Source organism: Monopterus albus, unplaced genomic scaffold (genome assembly GCF_001952655.1).
Source record: "Monopterus albus unplaced genomic scaffold, M_albus_1.0 scaffold2.1, whole genome shotgun sequence".
Classification (NCBI taxonomy): Eukaryota; Metazoa; Chordata; class Actinopteri; order Synbranchiformes; family Synbranchidae; genus Monopterus; species Monopterus albus.
Genome location: NW_018127882.1, coordinates 4467939 through 4486888, shown reverse-complemented (window position 1 = coordinate 4486888; position 18950 = coordinate 4467939). Strand labels below are relative to the sequence as shown.

Genomic DNA, 18950 nt, shown 5'->3' with positions numbered 1-18950 from the left:
TTTAATTAATTTATTTAGTTATTTAGTTTGGCAAATATCATTTGCAACTAAGCTTAAAAAATAATAAAAAGAATGATAATTTAGGCAAAATACTGATATAATTGTCTATTGTTGCATCTATCATTTGTGGTTGCTGTGCATTATCACTCCCATATTTAATTTGGATCTTCTCTTGTTCGTGTTCCTGTTCAAATTCAAGTAAAATGTCGGCAACCAAACAAGACATATGGGGTCCATTTTACTCTGGGCCAGAAAGACTTGTGTATAAAAACCCCGATTTTAGTTCTGCGATAGCCTACTTACCTGAAGGCAGCGCCGTTTTGCTTGAGGAGTCACTGCTGATAGCTGGGTGTCAGACAGCCCCTGAACGCAACATAGTATATCTAACAGTTGGTGGCGCTCGATGCTCACGCTGATCTGCCAACAGGACAATTACCTCCAAATATACAGTATACAACCAAGGTAAGTACACAGAGGTGACGAAGAATGAATACAATTTATTATACAAAACATATTAAACCTGACTTATTTGACTCAATGTGATGTAGAACAATCCTGAATAGTTTACCCCTGCTGGGCTCACTAATAGATCCTTGGGTGGTGACAATGGATGCTAATGGATGCTAATGACCCCTTCAAATTAGTTATATTTCGGTGACATTAAAGAAATGTATTTCCCTTTACTTGCATGTGTGACAAATTCAGTACAAGACTAAAACTCTGGTCTTTATTTGAACTAACGTTAAATATCAGCCCCCCCCTTTTTTTAAATTTGTTTAGGTTTGTCGTCGCTCATCTTGTAACTTGGAATATTAACTGTTGAAGACATTAGCTAACTAGCTAATAATCTCAGACATGGCGGAAGATTTTTTTTTTTTTTTAGGATGATAGAAGTTCATTACTGTTTTAAACAGGGAATTGAACTGTCAGTTAAGGAGTAAAGGAAACACACACACACACACACACACACACAAATAAAAAAAACACTCGTTGTAGCGCAAAGTAACGAAGAAAGGCGGTGTAACGTTTGCGTATCCGAGGGGAATTTCGTCCGACTGGTTACACTGCTTTGAAATTAGAAAAGTAACGTAGTCTAAAGGTACTTTATTTTTGAGTACGTGTGTGACATGCGCACATACAACCACTAGCAACAATGACACACTGTAGGACACCGACACACCGTGAGGACTGGGACCATTCAGGAGATGTTTCACCAGCCGCGGGGATGTAAATGAGAAGGGCTCGGGGTCAGTGGTAACGGAGGGTTGCACCGTCTGCGTTAGCTCGCGAATATGCATAAATGTGCGTAGCTCCTAAATCTAGCGAATAACAATGACTCGTGATTTTTTTTTTAATTTGTAAAAGGGTCACCCGGAGGACTACGTTGAACATCCTGCAGCCAACATGCCTCCTCCTCAGAGCCTACAATCCAGCGCACTGACTCTGTCTGAAACAAACATGGGTAGGTGTGTGCAAGGTCAACGGTGTGTCTGCAGCAGGTTTTATCAATTAGAATATTAGAATATGCTTGTATTGCTAGACCGCGGGGCTTTTAGTGAACGGAGAAAGCTTCTCTTAATTGAACACACGCCCACTGGCTAATAGTTTTGCCATTGAGTGGTCTGCTAAAAGCAGTAACCGCATTTTCTTTAGAAAAGCAGACAAAAACACTCGTTGCATCACCGGACCGTGTTTTTTTCCCCTCCCGTTCAGGCCGCAGCGCGTCACTGCAGGTGCGGCGTTGACAAACCACAGCAGCCTGGATGTCTGGCTCTGACATAGATTTTTGTCTGGATACTCTACTTCTACCAGGAAAATTAAAAGAATAACATTCATGTGATGGGAAATTTGTGAACGTATTCCTTACATTTTGAACAGGCTGTTCTCAGATGGTAGCAAGTTGTTCATTGTTGCATTCAACTACTAAGTTTTGTTGTGGATCAGAAGGCTGAAATCATACTTACAAAGCTCTAAATACTTTATCGCTTGCTTTATGCAGTAATACAATGTTTGCATAGGCTATTTTTGTTCCAGATATATGCCCTTATGTGTATTTTTTGGAATTGGTTGTTATGTATGTGGTTAATCCATCCATCTTTACATCCAGGTTCAGGTTGTGTTTAATGACAGTTACTGACAAAATGATCAGAATTTCAGCAAATGCATGCACAGTTTATATAAGTATAGGCTTCATCACCTCTTCTGATTTTCACTATCTTTTACACTTTGGGGCTGACAGTGGAACAGGTGCTGAACTGCATTCCATCTGGTATTCAGATATATTTTAAGTTTTATATATAAGGTGGTGAACCATGAAGAAACCTTGTTTTTAGAGCAGCATTGAACTGGCGAGGTTCTGGTTGGCATAATCATACTGAAGTGGTTATGTCACACTGACCACAGTAACTCTATTACATGGAGTAATCTTCAAAGAACTACTTTTGTAATAATCTGACTAATGTTATGCACAAATGCATGAGTGGTCTACTGTATGCTGTAAATCAAATAACTAACGATACTTGACTGTTTGACTCCTCATCATGTTTTCAACAGAAGTCACATAAAAGCAAATATAACCATGCTGCAAAACATTTACAGGATAGAGCCAGGGAATAATGATACAACCTAATTTATCAACAGTCTTCAACTTAAAATCGTTATTGGCAATCATATACAGTATTGCATGTGTGAAAATGCAATCTCGTATGATATTTAAGCTGAACCTCTGGTATATTGTTTTTAGCTCATGTCCCACCACCACTGCTCATGGTATGTGGGATGTTACTTGTTGTTGTCACGCTGCCATCTGTGACTACATAAACACATTCTTGTGAACGAGAAGGACAGATACTGTAGTAGAACCTTCATACTGACACCACAAGTACCCTGTATGATTAGATTTTGGAGCACCTTTCTGCATAAATTTGTATATTAACGAGGGGACACAGATTTCCTAGTACTACTTAATTAGCTGATTCACTTGGTTTATCTTTTGAGCTTTAACTCAGGAACATACACCTGTGCCTCATGGAGTGGTGTTTTTGAGCTTTAACTCAGGAACATACACAGGTGCCTCATATGGAGTGGTGCGCCTTGCTGCATGAATTTACATATTAATGAAGTAAAACAGCTTTTTTAAAACTTCTAGTTGCAGTCTTGATGTGCTGTGAGCATACAGTCATGGCCAAAAATATTGGTACCCTTGCATTTCTGTCAGATAACGCACCACTTCTCCCGGAAAATTGTTGCAGGACAAGATGAGGCAATCCAAGTGCCTCTTTTATATTTTGTATATTCTTATGTGTATAATAGGATGTTTTTATGATTAGGATTTTATGTCTGTCCTGTTGAAAGGTCCTAATAATTGAACTCAGCTCATTTAATGTCAGTACAGGCTGTACCCTCTTCACAATTATTCACAAATCACTAAAACAGGCTCTTTAATGTAGACTAAATTTAATAAGTTCATTGCTGCTAAATATGTGCATTGACGTTAAAAAATGAATGTTTTTTATTTTATTAGAAATGTCTACCAAGTGTAGAATCACTAGCACATCCAAAGCATGTGAAGTTTTCCCACTTAACTAAAATATCTGTCTTAAAACAATAGTCAGATGTTTTTACTTACTCTAATCATTCATCGTGCTCATACTGGATACCTTTCTAATTTCTTACTAGTTTTGTGCAGGTATTGTTTTCAGAAGTTCATATAAAGTTTTAGAACTCTGAATTACACCAATTCAGGCAGTATCTTCCAAGGTTTTAGTTTAGTTTTAGTTTAGCTTTAGTCATATGCCACTGGATGAGCTGTAGAGGAGGGATAGTAACAGAAAGAGGTCATGTTGTATTAAACAATCTGTAGCTCTTGAATAACATTGTTGCACACCATGAGGACTGTGGATCTTTTGACAGGAGGAATGATTACAGCAAGTAAAACATGTCTGTGTTCATATGGGAACCTGACTGTTACTAAACAATGTGAACCCGTACTGCAAAGATACATACAGTATTTTTGAAGCGGTTTCAGAACAACATGTGCTTTGATGCCTTGTTCAACTGAGAAGCCCACTGCTTGTCAGAGGGACAGAGACTCCTGCATCGTCTTCACATTACATCAGTGACTGTGGAGGATTCTAGTTGCTTCTAATTTTACTTCACCATATCGCTTATGTCAGAGTATAATGCTGGGAGTAATGTTCACTTATTTGTTGCCTTGTAGGTTCCTTTAAGAGGAGGAAGAAGAAATCCATAATAGTGACAGTGATGCTACTCATTGTGTCGGTTCTCATTCTCATCTTTGGCCTGGCAGCAACTACCAGGACGCAAAACATCACAGTGGGTGGTTACTACCCAGGGGTGATTGTAAGTGTGCGTTCACACCTGCATGTAATAGCAGCAGCAGGCCTGTTCCCTGTCAGACATCATAATATCTAAAGTGTGTGTGTCTTGCTGAGCTCTTCCCGTTCTTGGACTCTGAGGAACCTAATTACTGAAAGCCTCTGAGGGGTGAATTTTTAGCCACATTCATTATTCAGCATCACTGTCATTAGAGGCAGAGTGATGTAAAGTATCTCAGCCTATAAAATAGTTTTCTTCACAGTACTTGGCTTTTAGCCTTTGGTCTTGTGTAAAGAGGGACTAGGAATGTAGCCAGTGAATTGCATTTCTAAAGATGTTTCTTGAAGCTTTAACTGCAGATTCATCAGATTAATAGTTTAATTTGTTAGTATAAAATGGAAGAAAGAAATTTTATTGAATTAGTGTGTAACATAAGATCTCAAAAATCCTCATCACAGTAAACGAATGTTGCAATGTATGTAGCTTAGCTATAAAAGTGAATAGTTAATCGATAATATTGTAATCACGCTGAAATGATTCCCTAAATTATGACAGAAGCTCTTAGTTCTTGCTTTAGCTCACTGTGCTTCATAGTCAGATCAGATAAAGGCCCTAACAGCAATTTTCTCCTCCTTCAGCTGGGCTTTGGCTCTTTTCTGGGAATTATTGGCGCTCATTTGATAGAGAACAAAAGGCAGATGGTAAGAGGATTTATATTACCTCTGTGCATTGAGATCACTTTCATTGTTTGTTGTCTCCTTGTCTTACACTCACAAAACACTGTCATTAAACTGTGTATCAGTCCCATTTACCTTTCAACAACCTACAGCATGATTAGGTTGTTAATTTGACAAAATGGGCAGCAAGTCCCAACCCAGACTATGAGTCCCACTGGGCCTGATGAGGTTTATGTTGTTCATCAGAGTACGTTTCTTGGGCTTCAGGCACGATGCAGCCAGAAATAGAAGCAGGGTGTAAGTAGAGAGGACAGACATCCACACAGGAATGTGCAGAAGGAAGCTACAGATGATAGGAGCAGGTGGGGAGGTGCCGTGCAGGGTCTGTCAGAGCTGAAATGAAGAACGAGTTTGTACCGTGACACCGTTTCCCATAAGGCACCAGAGTTCAGATATCTGGAGTCGGTGTATGTGTGACAGAAGTGACTAAGCTAAGGCACATACACCACAATACCTCGGATTTGTTGTTTCCCATGAAACTGTATTACACAGTAAAGGAGTTGGTATTTTTTGTGATCTGGGGTACTACAGACACATTTTTTCATATTTAACATTGCACTGGTTTTATACATTTTTAGTATAGCTGAAATGATTAATAACAGAATTTGAAGATGACAGAGCAAAGCAATCTGAGAAACTGAAGGTCATTTTTACTATTTTCTGGCATTTCAGTGGATTTACTGAGTAAATAATCAGTACAAATCACAAATCTTCACACATTTTCATCACAAATTTGAAGTAAGGTAAGAAATATTACTACAAATATAATAAGTATTATACTTGTAAGTGGGTGAAAGTAACAATCATAATTGATAGGAAGTGTATTTGACTCAAACTATAAAACTATTAGCAGAAATCTTTTTTTTTTTAAATTCCCTATGAAATCAGTGGTGGTCATGAATTATCTTCTAAAAACATGTTTGATGTATAAGGCCCCTGAAAACTTGGTTTTTACACAAGTACACTCACCGGCCACTTTAATATACTTATACAACTGTATGCACGTCAATGCAACACTTCCACCTTAACGTTTGTGTTTTTGAAGCTCAAAATGTTCCGGTTTTTGGCGCAATTGTCATAAATGTATAAATTCAATTATATGTTTATTATTGAGGCTATAGTTAAAGGCGGTGTTGTACTGGACTACATTATATTTAGAGGTGTCTCTATATCTTTGTCCTCCCCAGCTACATACATGAGAGGGTCAGAATATTAGGAACACTGGCCGGTGAGTGTATTTCAAAATATGCATTTTAATTTCTGGTTTAATGCTCAAAACCTCAAACAGTCTGCTTCGTTAGGACTGTGTGGCTGTGGCTTGGTTAGATTTGACTGACAGTTTACACCTTAAACAAGCAGATTTAATTCAAATCTTTGTGCTTTGTGCATGGAATTGACTCATTAATGTGAAATTAAGTTTTTGTCCACTTCAAAGCAGCAAGAAGAGGACAAACAAAGCACACATACAGAGATGTTTTAATGAAAATAACTGAAACTGTTCTTAGCTTTGTGGGAAATGGTGCATTGATGGAGGACCACATCGTTCAGAGTAGGAAACCGGTTGAGGAAAAAAAATAAAGAGCTTTTAAAAGAAACCAGCCCAACTAACATTCAACATGTTGGTCAAATCTGAAACATGAACTGTCGAAAGTCCCTTGGTCTGGATGTTTCCATCTGCATTTAAAACTGATCTTGCCGTGTCATAAAACCCTGTTACCTCTTGCTGTTGCCTCAGTTGCACTGCATCCCTGCTGCAAGCTGTGTAATTGAATACATGCTGCCCTTCATTGAAAGCAGGAGAGTTAGGCAAATGGGGGTGAAGTACAAGAGGCGGGGAATGAGGGGGGAATAATGGGTTCCAGTGCAGCTAGCCGCTTCCTCCACCCACATCCCATTCAGAGGATTCATGCTCAAACAGAAGAACTTGGGCAGGATGATGCACATTAGTGTCACAAATGTAAACCTGATGCAACGGTGGTGACAGGAAGCAATAAAAATCAAAATAGTGGTTGTTTAAATTTAGTCTCCAGTCTTCTGTAAAACAAATTCTGATCTAAGGCTAACACTATTCTGCTTTCTTTCACAGCTAGTGGCATCTATTGTCTTCATCACTTTCGGGGTGGTGGCTGCCTTCTGCTGTGCTATTGTCGATGGAGTTTTTGCTGCAAGGCACATTGTGAGTTAAACATGTAGTTATTTAATTAAACAAATTATGAATATGGATAACACTAATGCCCTCACTTATAACAAACATTCATCCGTACCATCCCCATTAGAGCTTAAGATACACTAGTCTATACTACACATATATTAAAATGCATACCCCTCTGCAAGGGCATGGATCACATATGATCAGCTGTAGAAGCAGCCACACCCTTCTCAGTGAAACAGATATATTTAGTGAGAAAGGGAGGGTACATAAAACCATAAATAACTGCTAAAGCGCTCTTAAAACTACTATACTAAATTAAGTTATGGCTGAGAGTAAAAGATCAACACCAACATTTGGTTGGATGTCTTGTTTCTAAAAGAGAGAAAACATGATCAAGTACGTAAGAAGGTGATGAGGACAGTTCAGAGTGGGAAAAAGAAAGTGCCATGCACAAGAACAAGGAAATATAGATAGTATATTTACAAACTTTATTTTTTGAAAGAAATGGAAGTTTAAGAACTCTTGTTGTCGAGCTTTTACAGTAGAAAAGAATTAGAGCTCTGGAAAACCATTTTACCCCATATTTTCTCACTCTGTGCATTGTGTCCAGATGCTTTTAGGTACATGTCAGATACAGATACAGATCAGCCTCTTTATATTTTACCCACAACACCAGAAACCAAATTTGTAACCATCCCCCCAGCAGAAAAGTGTTGTTTTTTTGTGGGTTAACAAAAACTATTACCAAACAGGCATAATTATTCTAACTAATTAACTAACTAATTGACACAATGATGTGTCAGTGACTTTTTTTTTTGAGGCCCCCAGTGTTCTGGGAACAGAGGAGTAGTTGTTCCTAGTTAGTAACTAGCTTTCTGTTGAGTCTTAATTTCATTCCTGTGATCATATTTATCACTGAAGCCATTAATCATGCAGATTGAATTGAAAATGCAATATGTTTATCTTTTGTTTGTTTCTGCTAGTTTTGTGTGTTTTAATGAGTGGAAGTCCCGATGAATTATGCAGAAATATATAAAAATGTTGTGTATTGTACTGCAGGACCTCAGGCCACTGTATGCTGGTCGTTGTGAGTATCACTCCAGTGAGACAGCATCCGACCGTGATGTAAGAATCACTCCTTTCTCTTGAAGTTCACAGAAGTAAGATCAATTCCTCCTCGCTGTACAGTAAACTTTAGACCTGTACTCTGTGTCTGTGTTAGTTGTTTAGCCAGGATGTTGTACTTTGCCAGCAGTTTACTCAAAGTAAAGGGAATATAAAATAGTTTGTAACCTTCAGGTGCCCTGTCAGACGTCATCGCGCACATCCTGTAACCTGCGTGTGAAGAGCAACACCTGTTTCTGCTGCGAACTGTACCACTGCGGGAAGTGAGTACGCCGAGCGGTTGAGCATTAGACAAAACGCCTTCTATTTGCTTTTCTGTGTTGCTTGGATTTGCTTGGATTCTTTATGTGTACCGCTGTGCCATGTTTGTGGGAGATGTTTTTGCATTACAGTGTTGATTGTATTAGCACAAGAATGTTTCTTTTCTTTTAACCTTTGTTTCAGAGAACATCCTCTTATGGGACTTCAGAATAAAGATGTTTTGAAAAAGTTTAGGAAATCATCCATGATTTGGAAGTAGGTCCTTTTTTTTTTTACAGACCCATAATAGCCATTTTTGATCACCTCTTTTTTTCTGACAAGTGATGTTCAAACTGAAGTAATAATGTAGAGTTTTTGATGTAATGTGCACCATAGAAATGTGTTTTCAGGGCACCGTTTTTTTCTGCAACATTCATCCTCATTTGTCCTCATCTGTTTTCCAGCCCTCTAGCAGCATCTTGTCAGTGGTTTCTCCTCTCAGATCTGAACCTTAACAAACATATGTTTGTCTGTTGCTGTGTCCTGAATAGAAAAACTCAGAGCCTGTTGCTGTGGTTGATGTAGGTGTATTGTTAAAAACACAGTCAGTGACTTTTGTGGCTTGACTGTTCTCTGCCCCACCCACTGGGCTAGCCGTGTTGAAGTGATTGGAGGTTACCATGAATACACAGATGTGAGGAGCTGCCAGGACGTGGTTCACCTCTATCACCTCCTGTGGTCTGCTACCATCCTCAACATTGTGGCACTCTTCCTGGGCATCATCACTGCTGCTGTGCTGGGAGGCTTTAAAGACATGGTATGTCTAAGTGAACAATACGCGATATATACTGTATGTTTACATTAATCAGTTTTGGCTGATGAAAACTGGATTCACACAGCTCTGTGTACATATTTGGTAATCCTCAGGTGTTTGTAGATCGACACATACTAAATATGACTACTTTTGTCAGATTCCTTCTCCTGCCTCAGAGAGTACATCTGAACCAGAGGCCGTCACAGCTCCAGCGCCGTCAGAGCGTCCTCCAACCTCCACTCCCCTCACCTCGTATTACAACACCACCCCCTGCCTGCCGCCTTACAGTGCCTACGACCTGCAGGTACAGAGCCACATTAAACCCGCACTGCTGCACATCTAGCCATCCATTATATTTTACCATACCTACATTTTAAAATTGTTTTAAATTGTGCAGTTTCTTTTTGTTTTAGAAATTGTTTTGTATGTATATGTATTAATGCGCTTTGTGTTTTTATCTTGTTTGCACATAAAAATACAATTATAAAAGATAGTGTATATGTTCACAAAGACACTCACATATATACAAAAACACGTTTGTCCACATAGACTTAAAAAAATGCCTGAATTCAAAGTAAACAAGAGCTTGTGCAGGAAAGGTATGAAACTAAGAGTCTATAAAGACCTCTTCTAAAATCTCAAGGCAACAGTACTGTGCAAAAGATAGTGTGTATTCTTTCAAAAATAATACCATGAATAGTTTTTATTTATCCTTTAACTTCTTACAGAGTGCAGTGAACAGAAAAATATATAAATCTAATTAATATTTGATACATTATTTAGCAGTTTGTCTTCAAAGCTGCCCCACTTCCTCTCTGTATACTTGCACTCTGGTTTTCAAGGTCCTTGCCAGGTGGGTTATTTAAAGCATCTTGGGGAACTGGCCTTGTAGATTTTTTTGAGCTGTCTCGGTGTCTTTATGTATTTGGGACCCATCAGACACTTACTTCCCTGATGGTGCCTAAAAATGATACTGTACTGCATGTGAATCCAAAGTAAACGAGCTTGTTCAGGTGGGCTAGGACATCAAAAGATCTAAAAACTCAATTATTTCTCATTTCATTTGTCCAACAGATGATGAACAATGTTAAATTCGAATTCCACAAAATGGCAACGTTACATTTTGCTCTGCAACTAGTTGCCCTTGTTTGAATATTTAGTAGCAGCAAGCGGTTACTCTGAAGCCAAACTCTTAAACGTCATTCTAACATGTGTTTTGCTTTTTTAGCAGGGCTCCTTCATGTTCCCTGACTCCTCAGGCATCTCAGATGATTCCCAGTCCGGAGCCAGCCATCTGTGGCCCACTATGATCCCTCCACGTTATTCCCCTCCCCACAACCATCCTGACGAGAAGCCCCCGCCGTACAGCCCATAAGATGGATTCGAACAAAGAACACCTGAAATGTGACCAGGTGTTGTTAAATGCTGAGTGAGTGTTTTGAATGCACAGTGCCTCTGGGCTTTTCCTCACAATCATTCAGAACTGTACTGAAGGAAGTGGGGAGGAGCAGGAGGATGGCCACACCTTGAGTTCAGCCCAACACAAGGGAGTGATGTCTCTCAAGGCACCACTTGCACTCTGGCCTGCTCGGTGTGTGTGCACACATGCACATCTAGGACTGTTTACACATCTGTCTGCCTTAATGCAAATAGACTTCCAGCACTGCAGCACTCTGTCACCTGGACAGACTGTACAGCTTGTGCTTTATGTTCACCCGTCTTTAGTACATATTGTAAATGCTTCCTGCTGTGAGTGGCACAGATGACAACATCCTCACTGTGAAACAAGCCTTGTGTGAGATTAATACAGTTAGCTGAACGCTTTGGTGTCTTTCCCAAATCTGAATCAGCTAGAAAATTAAAACCTGTAGAGTTACAGGCCCGTGCAGTCATTAATCGTGTCAGTGTACATTATCAAAGTTATTAGTAATGGAGGTTTTACGTGCCCGTTATGTATGTAGAGCAGTATGATATACAGATGCTCTTTTAGCACAGTTAGGCCTAAGGTATACAAACTGGTTGTGGTATCTGTTTATCACCCCTTCAGTTCATGTTCAAGAATATCCTGATCAATGTGTGGTGAACTTTGTAGAGCAGTCTTAATAAAGAAATAAGCTATTCTACCTAAAGTGGTTGTTGAGGAAGTACAGTTAATAATTATACTCTGAACACTATTGCGAAGCAGTGAGCTAACGTGTGTGTCTCTGTGTGTATGTAGTAGTAATGTCACATGTATGAGCTGAAATGTGTTGTCTTTGTTAGGACTAATTAATAAGACTTGAGTGTGAACAGTCAGTGCTGGATTCACTGACATGAAATGGGAGATCATGGAAGGACAAAGAACAAGAACTGTTGGCAAAAGACTAAGTTTACTTCCCTCTGTGAGCTTTAATAACTGCTTTTTATAGTTCAGACACATTTTCAGAGGCTGGTAAAAGTGTCAGTTCCTTTTTTTGTCTTGCCATTAAAAATTGTTTTGTGTATTTCACATTGTGTGTTGCTTTCTCCACTTCAGTTCAGGCTGGAATATCTCAGCAACTGTTGGAGGGATTGCCATGAAATATTGTACAGTGCAAGTATGACTTCAGTAGATGCCAGAGGAGGATGAAACCTACTGACCTCGGTAATCCTCTTGACTTCTCCTCTAGCACCACCATGAGGTTCACATTTTTGGTTTTTGGTGACATGTCTCAGCATCTGTTTTGGTGGATTGCTATGAAACTTGGCGCACATGTTCATGTCCCCTGTCAGGATATAACAAAGTATATAAGCAATTTCACTTTTTTTTTTTTTTAATCATTTACCCCAGAGCTCTGCCGTGCCTTATTACAGTCTTAGAGTCCTAGTGTGGAGTTGTCAGGGTCAAATCAACATTATGCATTATGTCCATACCATACTGTGATAAATGGGAAAGTTCACCTATTTCTCTCAATGTTGAGACAGGTGGCAAATGAAAGGAAGTGTCTTAATAAGGTGTTGGGCCACCACGTGCCACCAGAACAGCTTCAGCGCACCTTGGCATTGACTTTTCAAGTCTCTGAACTCCTATTGGAGGAATGGACGCCGTTCTTTAAAAAAAGAACATATCTCCTCAGTTGGCACTTTGATGATGGTGGTGGAGACACTGTCTAACACGTTATTCCCAAAATCTCCCATAGGTGTTCAACTGGGTTGAGATCTGGTGACTGTAAAAGCCATAGCATATGCTTTACGTCACTTTCATACTCATCCATTCAGCGACACCTTGTGCCCAATGGATGGAAAGATTGTCATCTCCAAAGAGACCACTCGTTTGTTCGGGGTTTTTTTTCTATTAATTTGTCACCTGTCTGTACATTTTGTGCCATCAAATTAATGAGTTCAATTATTCCAGTATCTTCTACAGTTCTACCAACAGAATTTTGTATCATTTGCCAGATTATTAGGTACATCTAGGTAAAATTAATGTATCCATTCATTCAATATATCAATGATGCTAGGCTAAATAACAAACACCTCTGTATAATGCAATGTATAAGTGATCGCAAATAAAATCACTGACCAAATTTTGGGAAAGTACAACACCGAAAATAAAATAGATGTGCAGTCGAGTAGTGCAAAACAATCCAGCTCAAATAGAAAAAGAATAATTTATTTACCAGACAACCTTTTTTGCTAATTGACAGAAAATGAACAGTATTTACTGTAACTATTCCATTTTGTCTGCTATAAACCTAATAAACACATACAGTAAAAAGGTAGCTTTAATAAATATATACTGTAAATCACACACCAACGTTAATCTGTTTATTAAAGAACGAAACCAGGCTGATTTTACTGAATGACATGATATAAAGTTAGATTCCCATGTTAGCCCTACTTGTTTACTCAGACTGACCAATTACTACCATCTGACACAATGGATACACAGTAAAAATAAAAAATTTTTATATTACACAGAAAAGTCTTCAGCATGACTCAGTGCTAAGTGCTATCTGTATAGCATGAAATAATCCTCAGTTTGTGTCAAGCCTATCACATTTGTACGTAAAATCTATAGTCTATCCTATAGCTGGTGGATTTTGGCTTTAAAATAACATTTGTATAAAAAAATAACATGGCAATCATAGCAAATAAAAATACAAGTGCATAAGAATAAATCAGAAGGTGCTTAATGGACAAAATAAGCCATATTTGTTTTTCCCAAGCACTGAAAAATGAAATAAGCATTGAATATGTTCCCTGCCACAATACCCAGATGTGGGATCACCAACAATAACACAATTAGAAAATATATTTCATGACATAATTAACATTCTCTTATAGAGAATTAGCTTTAAACTGATTTCATACAGGAATCAAGAATGATCACAGTCCCACAATGTTGAAAATTGTCACCTTATCCTCAAAACTAGTGACAATTCACAAGTTCATCAGGTGATTGGTTTAAAATTTGACCAACCTTGTTTTATGTCAATGTGGGGCATTTTATACAAATAAATGCATTAATGTGCTCTGACCAAAGAAAAACAATGTCACCTGATCACACACAAAACCCATCAGCTCAGGTTTCACGCTGTTTAATAGCAATCCCCATTTCCATTTTATGAAACGGGGCTCAGAGAGACGCTCAATGTCTTTAACCGATTTAAGTGACATGTTCAGTAAACTGCTGAAGGAAAAGTGAGAACAACAGGTCTCATTTCAGTGCTTTGGGCTTAAGATGCTTTAGCTGAAATAGTCAGCTGATATAGAATCTAAAGTGAAAGACCAAAGGGAACATACGCATGAACATTAGTTTGAGTCTGCAAAAGCTGTAACGTGCCATAATATATAAATATTTTTTGCATTTTTAATATTATGTTTTAACCTTCCCTTATTTCCCAAGATTAGTTTGATCCATATATGGAATTTTTATATTCATATGAATTATTTTACCGCATGTGAACCCTTCTGTGAGTACTGATTACCATTCATTCCAGTGATACAAAAGATCAAGGCTATGACAAATGCAATGTAATGAGAGTACAGGCACGGTCGCATTACATTTCCATCCTGCAATGACCTCAACTGTCTATCACTTCAGTTGTAGTCAGCACAACTGACAAATTCAAGGATCCGTTTCCTGTTTTGGTGCAATCTCCCACTGGCTCTGGTGGACTCAGTTTAGATTTCACCTCTGACCAACTTCAACTGTGGGGATCTGTTTAATGGTGCTTGTGGGGTAATATTGTACTAAACAAAGGCTAATATGACCGTGCCTTGAGCTGACACTACTCAGAATTACAGAAGAATGTTGTTGGCATGGGACCAAAGAGGGGAAAAGGGTGGGGCACCTAAAAGGCACAGGTAAGAATAATGAGTGTTACTCAATAGGTCTCTGGTATAACAAAGTCAAACTCTGTGACTCCCTGTGGTGGAGTGTTCATGGTTGATCCCGGTCCAGCATGCACATCTGGGGGCATGTGAGCATCAGGCTCAATGAAGATGTCATCCCAGTTCAACATCCTGCTCTGGGTGGAAGAGTGGACATCTTCGCCAGCAGTTGTTATATGATGTACACTTCCATCCTCGGAGATGACAGGGACCCCTGGCCCATCAGTAGTCCACGAGTACGACTTCATCTGCACTGTTTTACATGGCAGCAGCCGATACAAGTTGTTGTCAGCATCATCTTTCTCTTTCCTCCCGCTGGGATCCTGGTTGTGGGCTTGCTTGCAGTGGGTGGAGAGTAACTGGTAGTTCATGAACATTTCATTGCACAACAAGCACTGGTACCGCCTCTCTCCTGTGTGGTGGATTTCATGTTTAGTTCGGTACTCAGCCAGAGCAAAGACTTTGTTACAGTAACGACACGGGTACTTCTTTTCCCATGAGTGGGTGTTGAAGTGACGGCGAAGACTGGTCAGGCACACGTAGGGGCGCTTGCAGACTATGCAGACGTAGAAAGTCTTTCCATCCATGACCAGCTCGTAGTGATCCTCAAGCTCAGTTTTGCTCCTCTTCTTGTTTGGGTTGCTCTTCAGTGACACTGGTACTTTATCAAAGGGTTTCAAAGGTGTCGCCATTAATGATCTTTTCCCTTTATTGGCTTTAGAGCCTCCTTCACCTGGATCTTCCTTCAGTGGGACAATGTCATAGGTATTTTCTCCAATATTTGCATACACTTTACAGCCTGAAGAAATTGAAGCAATCTCTGTAGCTGTATTGAGTGTCACGGTCTTTTTTGCAGCTACAGCTGATTTGGAAATGTTAGCCTGATTAGCTGAGCTTTCAGAAACATCTAAGAGCCTTATTTTGGAATCCCCTTGCTGGGATGAAGAAGAGACTTGCTTCTTGTGGATTCCCATTATATCACTGTTTTCAGAAGGCTGAGAGGCACTCGAGGGCTCAGGGGTGAAGGTGCCTGACCTGGCTGGTGTTGTGGGAGCACTTCCTGAGGAAACTCTGGCAGGAGAAGATGAGTTATTGGAGCTGGAGTCTGGACTGCGCAGAGGCCTGCTGTCTGGTAAATTGGGATTACGAATACTAACATTGGGAGGCTTGGTGGAATGTTTCCTCAAAGGGTCTGTGGCTCTTTCTTTGTGTTTTTCAAATGAATTATTTGATTCTGCACTTTGTTTTGAGTCTACATTTTCTGAATCAGCTGTATCCAAGTCAATGATCTCATCAGAGTTGGCTTTCTGAGTAGATGTTCTGGTTTGAGCATATGTTTGCGAAACAAACATAACATCACTGTCCGAATCCTCGTCATTACCTGCAGGCCCGCTTGTCTGATTGAATTCCTCTGCAGATATAGAGAAGGACTCTGTGATGATCGGCATCATCTCTGTTGATGGGTCACTTTTGTTTTCCATCTCTTTAGACAAACCAGGCAGACCCTTAACGTGTGATAAAGGTGACCCCAAGTTAGCAATGAACTTGACTCCCAGTATTTGCCCAGCATTTATGAGCTCCTCAAGCACATCGGAGCGGACACGAACAATCTTGGAGCTATAAATGTAATTGAGAATCTCTTCAAAGATTTCTGCTCTGATGAAATTCAACTCGATCACTTGTCCGGCTACACTGAAAAGCTGGTGGAAATATGTACTCGAAGCAGAGAGGATTGTTTTGTGAGCTCTGAATTTCTTGTCCTGTATAATGATGGTGACATCACAAAATAATCCATGATTTCTCTGCTCATTCATTGACTTCAGTACAGCTGCTGAATATTGTGTATCAGTTGCAGATATCAGCTTTAGACTTGGCATGTCTGTAGAAGGAGAGAGAAAAAAAATGAAATATGCAATCAGCAAATATTTACCCAATTAATTTATTGGTCTAGCTCTAATTTCCAGTACTTAGTCCACCCACACTTTGTATAAATGAGGTGAATAAAATATTAGAAATCACTTAGTATAACAAAAAGCACTTTAACAGCACCAAAAACTACACTCTCCAACATGACAATAAAGTCGAAACAAAGTTTCAACAAAAACCGAACACTGTAGACTTCGTGAAACCGGTTTATTACAAGACATTATTGATTGTACCACCTTAAGTTGATTTCACCAAAGAATTTAGCTCCTTTATTCATCATTACCGGAGGTGCTAACGATTTACATTTTGCATTGTTGATTGTCTGATACATACAGGAACAGTGATGGTATGAATGTGAATATTATTGATTGTACTATATATAGAAAGACAAAAACAACAACGGCACCTTAGCTGACGTTAGCTAACTTGCGTGTTAGTTTGCAAAGTTACAGTAAACATCTGGCACTTTATCCTTGCATGACATTTTAGAACTGGGGAACTGCAGCTACGTAACTTTAGAGTGAGGTAAACTACTTTGATAAATCTATTGTTGTCGTTACTGGTGCGTTTTAACGTCGCTGTTAGCTAAGTTAGCTAACAAAGGTAATACTAACGGTTTCCGCCCGTCCCTCTCTAACGAAAGGGGGACAGCGCGGCCCACTAGCATCTTGTTAACATGCTAAAATTGTTGCCAACATAAAAGACCGCAGTAATAAAGTACTACTCTAAAAGTCTGCTCCTTTTCAAACCCACACATAAAATGAATTGTTTTTACCTGCTAACTTGATGTTTCCTGTCAAGACTACGAAACGGGGTCGTTAACATAGATAGTAATAACTTATATGGCTACAAACAATGGCTAACAACAGACAGCTTCCCCGCTGTTCACCACTAACTACAGTCTGATTGATCAACCACAAGGAGTCGCCGTGGTGTGGGGTAAAATTTACAAAACCCAAACTAGAGCACTGCGAGACATGTTAATTCTAACAGGCGGACATCATGCTTGCCTAAAAATGTCAATGTTATTGTCGATCGTTCGAGCAAATGTTATTTCAAATGAAAATTGTTTACTTACGCCGGGTTTGGCATTGAGATAACTACCGGTTCGCCTTCAAAATAAAAGTGTACCATCTCAGCGCACAGTAAATAAAATGTTTTATCTGCTCGGATTCAGATTCTCCGATTCTGGTCGGTGTGACGCTACCAAAAGCCAGCATAGAGCCTAGCGGACTCGACCTTCTTCTCTACCTCTCTACCTTTGCCTTATACAGCCTACCACGTGTTTAGCAGTCTGCAGATGAGGCAAATAGCGGTTGTGTTCAGCGCCCTGGAGGAATACTCCAATACGAGTTTCTTTTCTACTTGCTTGTTCACCGAGTCCTCAATTCTTTTCATTTTAATAGTGACGATAGACATCTACGTTTACTGAGCTGTTTTGGTGAACGTCTTTGTTGTTACAAAAACACACTTTGCAGACTTATTGTGTAACAACCCAAACCATATTTCAAGTCGATTGAACTTTACAGTTATAAATAAGAACGGGTAATAAATGAGAAAATACAAGAGTTAATAAAACACCAACGATTATACAATATAGTTCAGAGAATAACAGAGGAATAAAATAGTCTTAAAAAAAACCCAAAACGTAGGATGTCCACTGCCGACATGATACACTATATTAGAATCAGAATCAGCTTCAATGGCCAGGTGTGGACACACGAGGAATTTGACAATGGTACAGCGGCTCTCAATGTGTACGTGCAAGGGAATGTGCATTAAGAAATGGATAAAATAAATAAATAAGAGTAAAGTGCTTATAAATAGAGACCTGTATACATGTATGTATGTGTATATATATATATATATATATATATACACCTGGGGAGACACTGTTGCGATAAGCAATTTCTGTGCTGGTCGCTGCCGTAACCGGTTAGAAGTGAATCTCCCGCCATTGGTCTGTGTCCCGCGTCTCCTTTAAGACTGTTTGCCGCTTCTCCTTTAAGACTGTTTGCCGCATGCTCTCCAGGAGCGATAATTGATGCGAGCGTGATCCAGTAGAAGTTGGCGTCCATTGCACATGCTGTGCTAGGGTGACGTGCAGCCAAGGTAACCTGCAGCATTGTTGGTTTTAATTGTTTTGATCATTTTTATACTATTCCTTAACAGTGGCTTTACTTGTTGCAGGGGTGATAGCCACTGCTGCTTTGCTTTGTTTATGCTTTGCTGTGTTTTGTTCTGTTTTGTTTTGCTTTGCTTA

General features: G+C 39.4%; 2 protein-coding genes across 9 annotated transcripts; one reads left to right on the top strand and one right to left on the bottom strand.

Annotated features, from left to right (window-relative positions):
- Positions 1–308: 308 nt before the first annotated feature.
- Positions 309–11901, top strand: tmem255a (transmembrane protein 255A). 7 transcript variants are annotated; one of them, XM_020593414.1, is made up of 11 exons: positions 309–462; positions 1366–1462; positions 4220–4362; positions 4977–5039; positions 7162–7251; positions 8287–8352; positions 8527–8615; positions 8797–8868; positions 9241–9409; positions 9564–9710; positions 10638–11901. In XM_020593414.1, exons 2-11 carry the CDS (start codon positions 1405–1407, stop codon positions 10779–10781), a joined length of 1041 nt encoding a protein of 346 aa, XP_020449070.1. In that variant the 5' UTR covers positions 309–462; positions 1366–1404; the 3' UTR covers positions 10782–11901. The 7 variants fall into 7 exon arrangements, with proteins under 7 accessions (XP_020449070.1, XP_020449079.1, XP_020449049.1 ...); XM_020593423.1 differs by having other exon boundaries at positions 9247–9409; positions 10635–11900; XM_020593393.1 differs by having other exon boundaries at positions 10635–11900.
- Positions 11902–13030: 1129 nt separating this feature from the next.
- Positions 13031–18200, bottom strand: zbtb33 (zinc finger and BTB domain containing 33). 2 transcript variants are annotated; one of them, XM_020595867.1, is made up of 2 exons: positions 17766–18200; positions 13031–16640 (listed from the first exon to the last, which is right to left on the bottom strand). In XM_020595867.1, the coding sequence occupies exon 2, from the start codon at positions 16636–16638 to the stop codon at positions 14755–14757; it is 1884 nt and encodes a 627-aa protein (XP_020451523.1). In that variant the 5' UTR covers positions 16639–16640; positions 17766–18200; the 3' UTR covers positions 13031–14754. The 2 variants fall into 2 exon arrangements, with proteins under 2 accessions (XP_020451523.1, XP_020451517.1); XM_020595861.1 differs by lacking the exon at positions 17766–18200 and adding an exon at positions 17463–17752.
- Between the last annotated feature and the right edge of the window lie 750 nt (positions 18201–18950).

Bases quoted from the DNA above. Each gene is read 5' to 3' on its own strand.
- zbtb33 (XM_020595867.1), bottom strand. From the start codon at position 16,638: ATGCCAAGTCTAAAGCTGATATCTGCAACTGATACACAATATTCAGCA.
- tmem255a (XM_020593393.1), top strand. From the start codon at position 1,405: ATGCCTCCTCCTCAGAGCCTACAATCCAGCGCACTGACTCTGTCTGAA. The intron at 1,463-4,219 runs GTAGGTGTGTGC...GTTGCCTTGTAG, and splicing joins TCTGTCTGAAACAAACATGG to GTTCCTTTAAGAGGAGGAAG. The intron at 8,616-8,796 runs GTGAGTACGCCG...CCTTTGTTTCAG, and splicing joins GAACTGTACCACTGCGGGAA to AGAACATCCTCTTATGGGAC.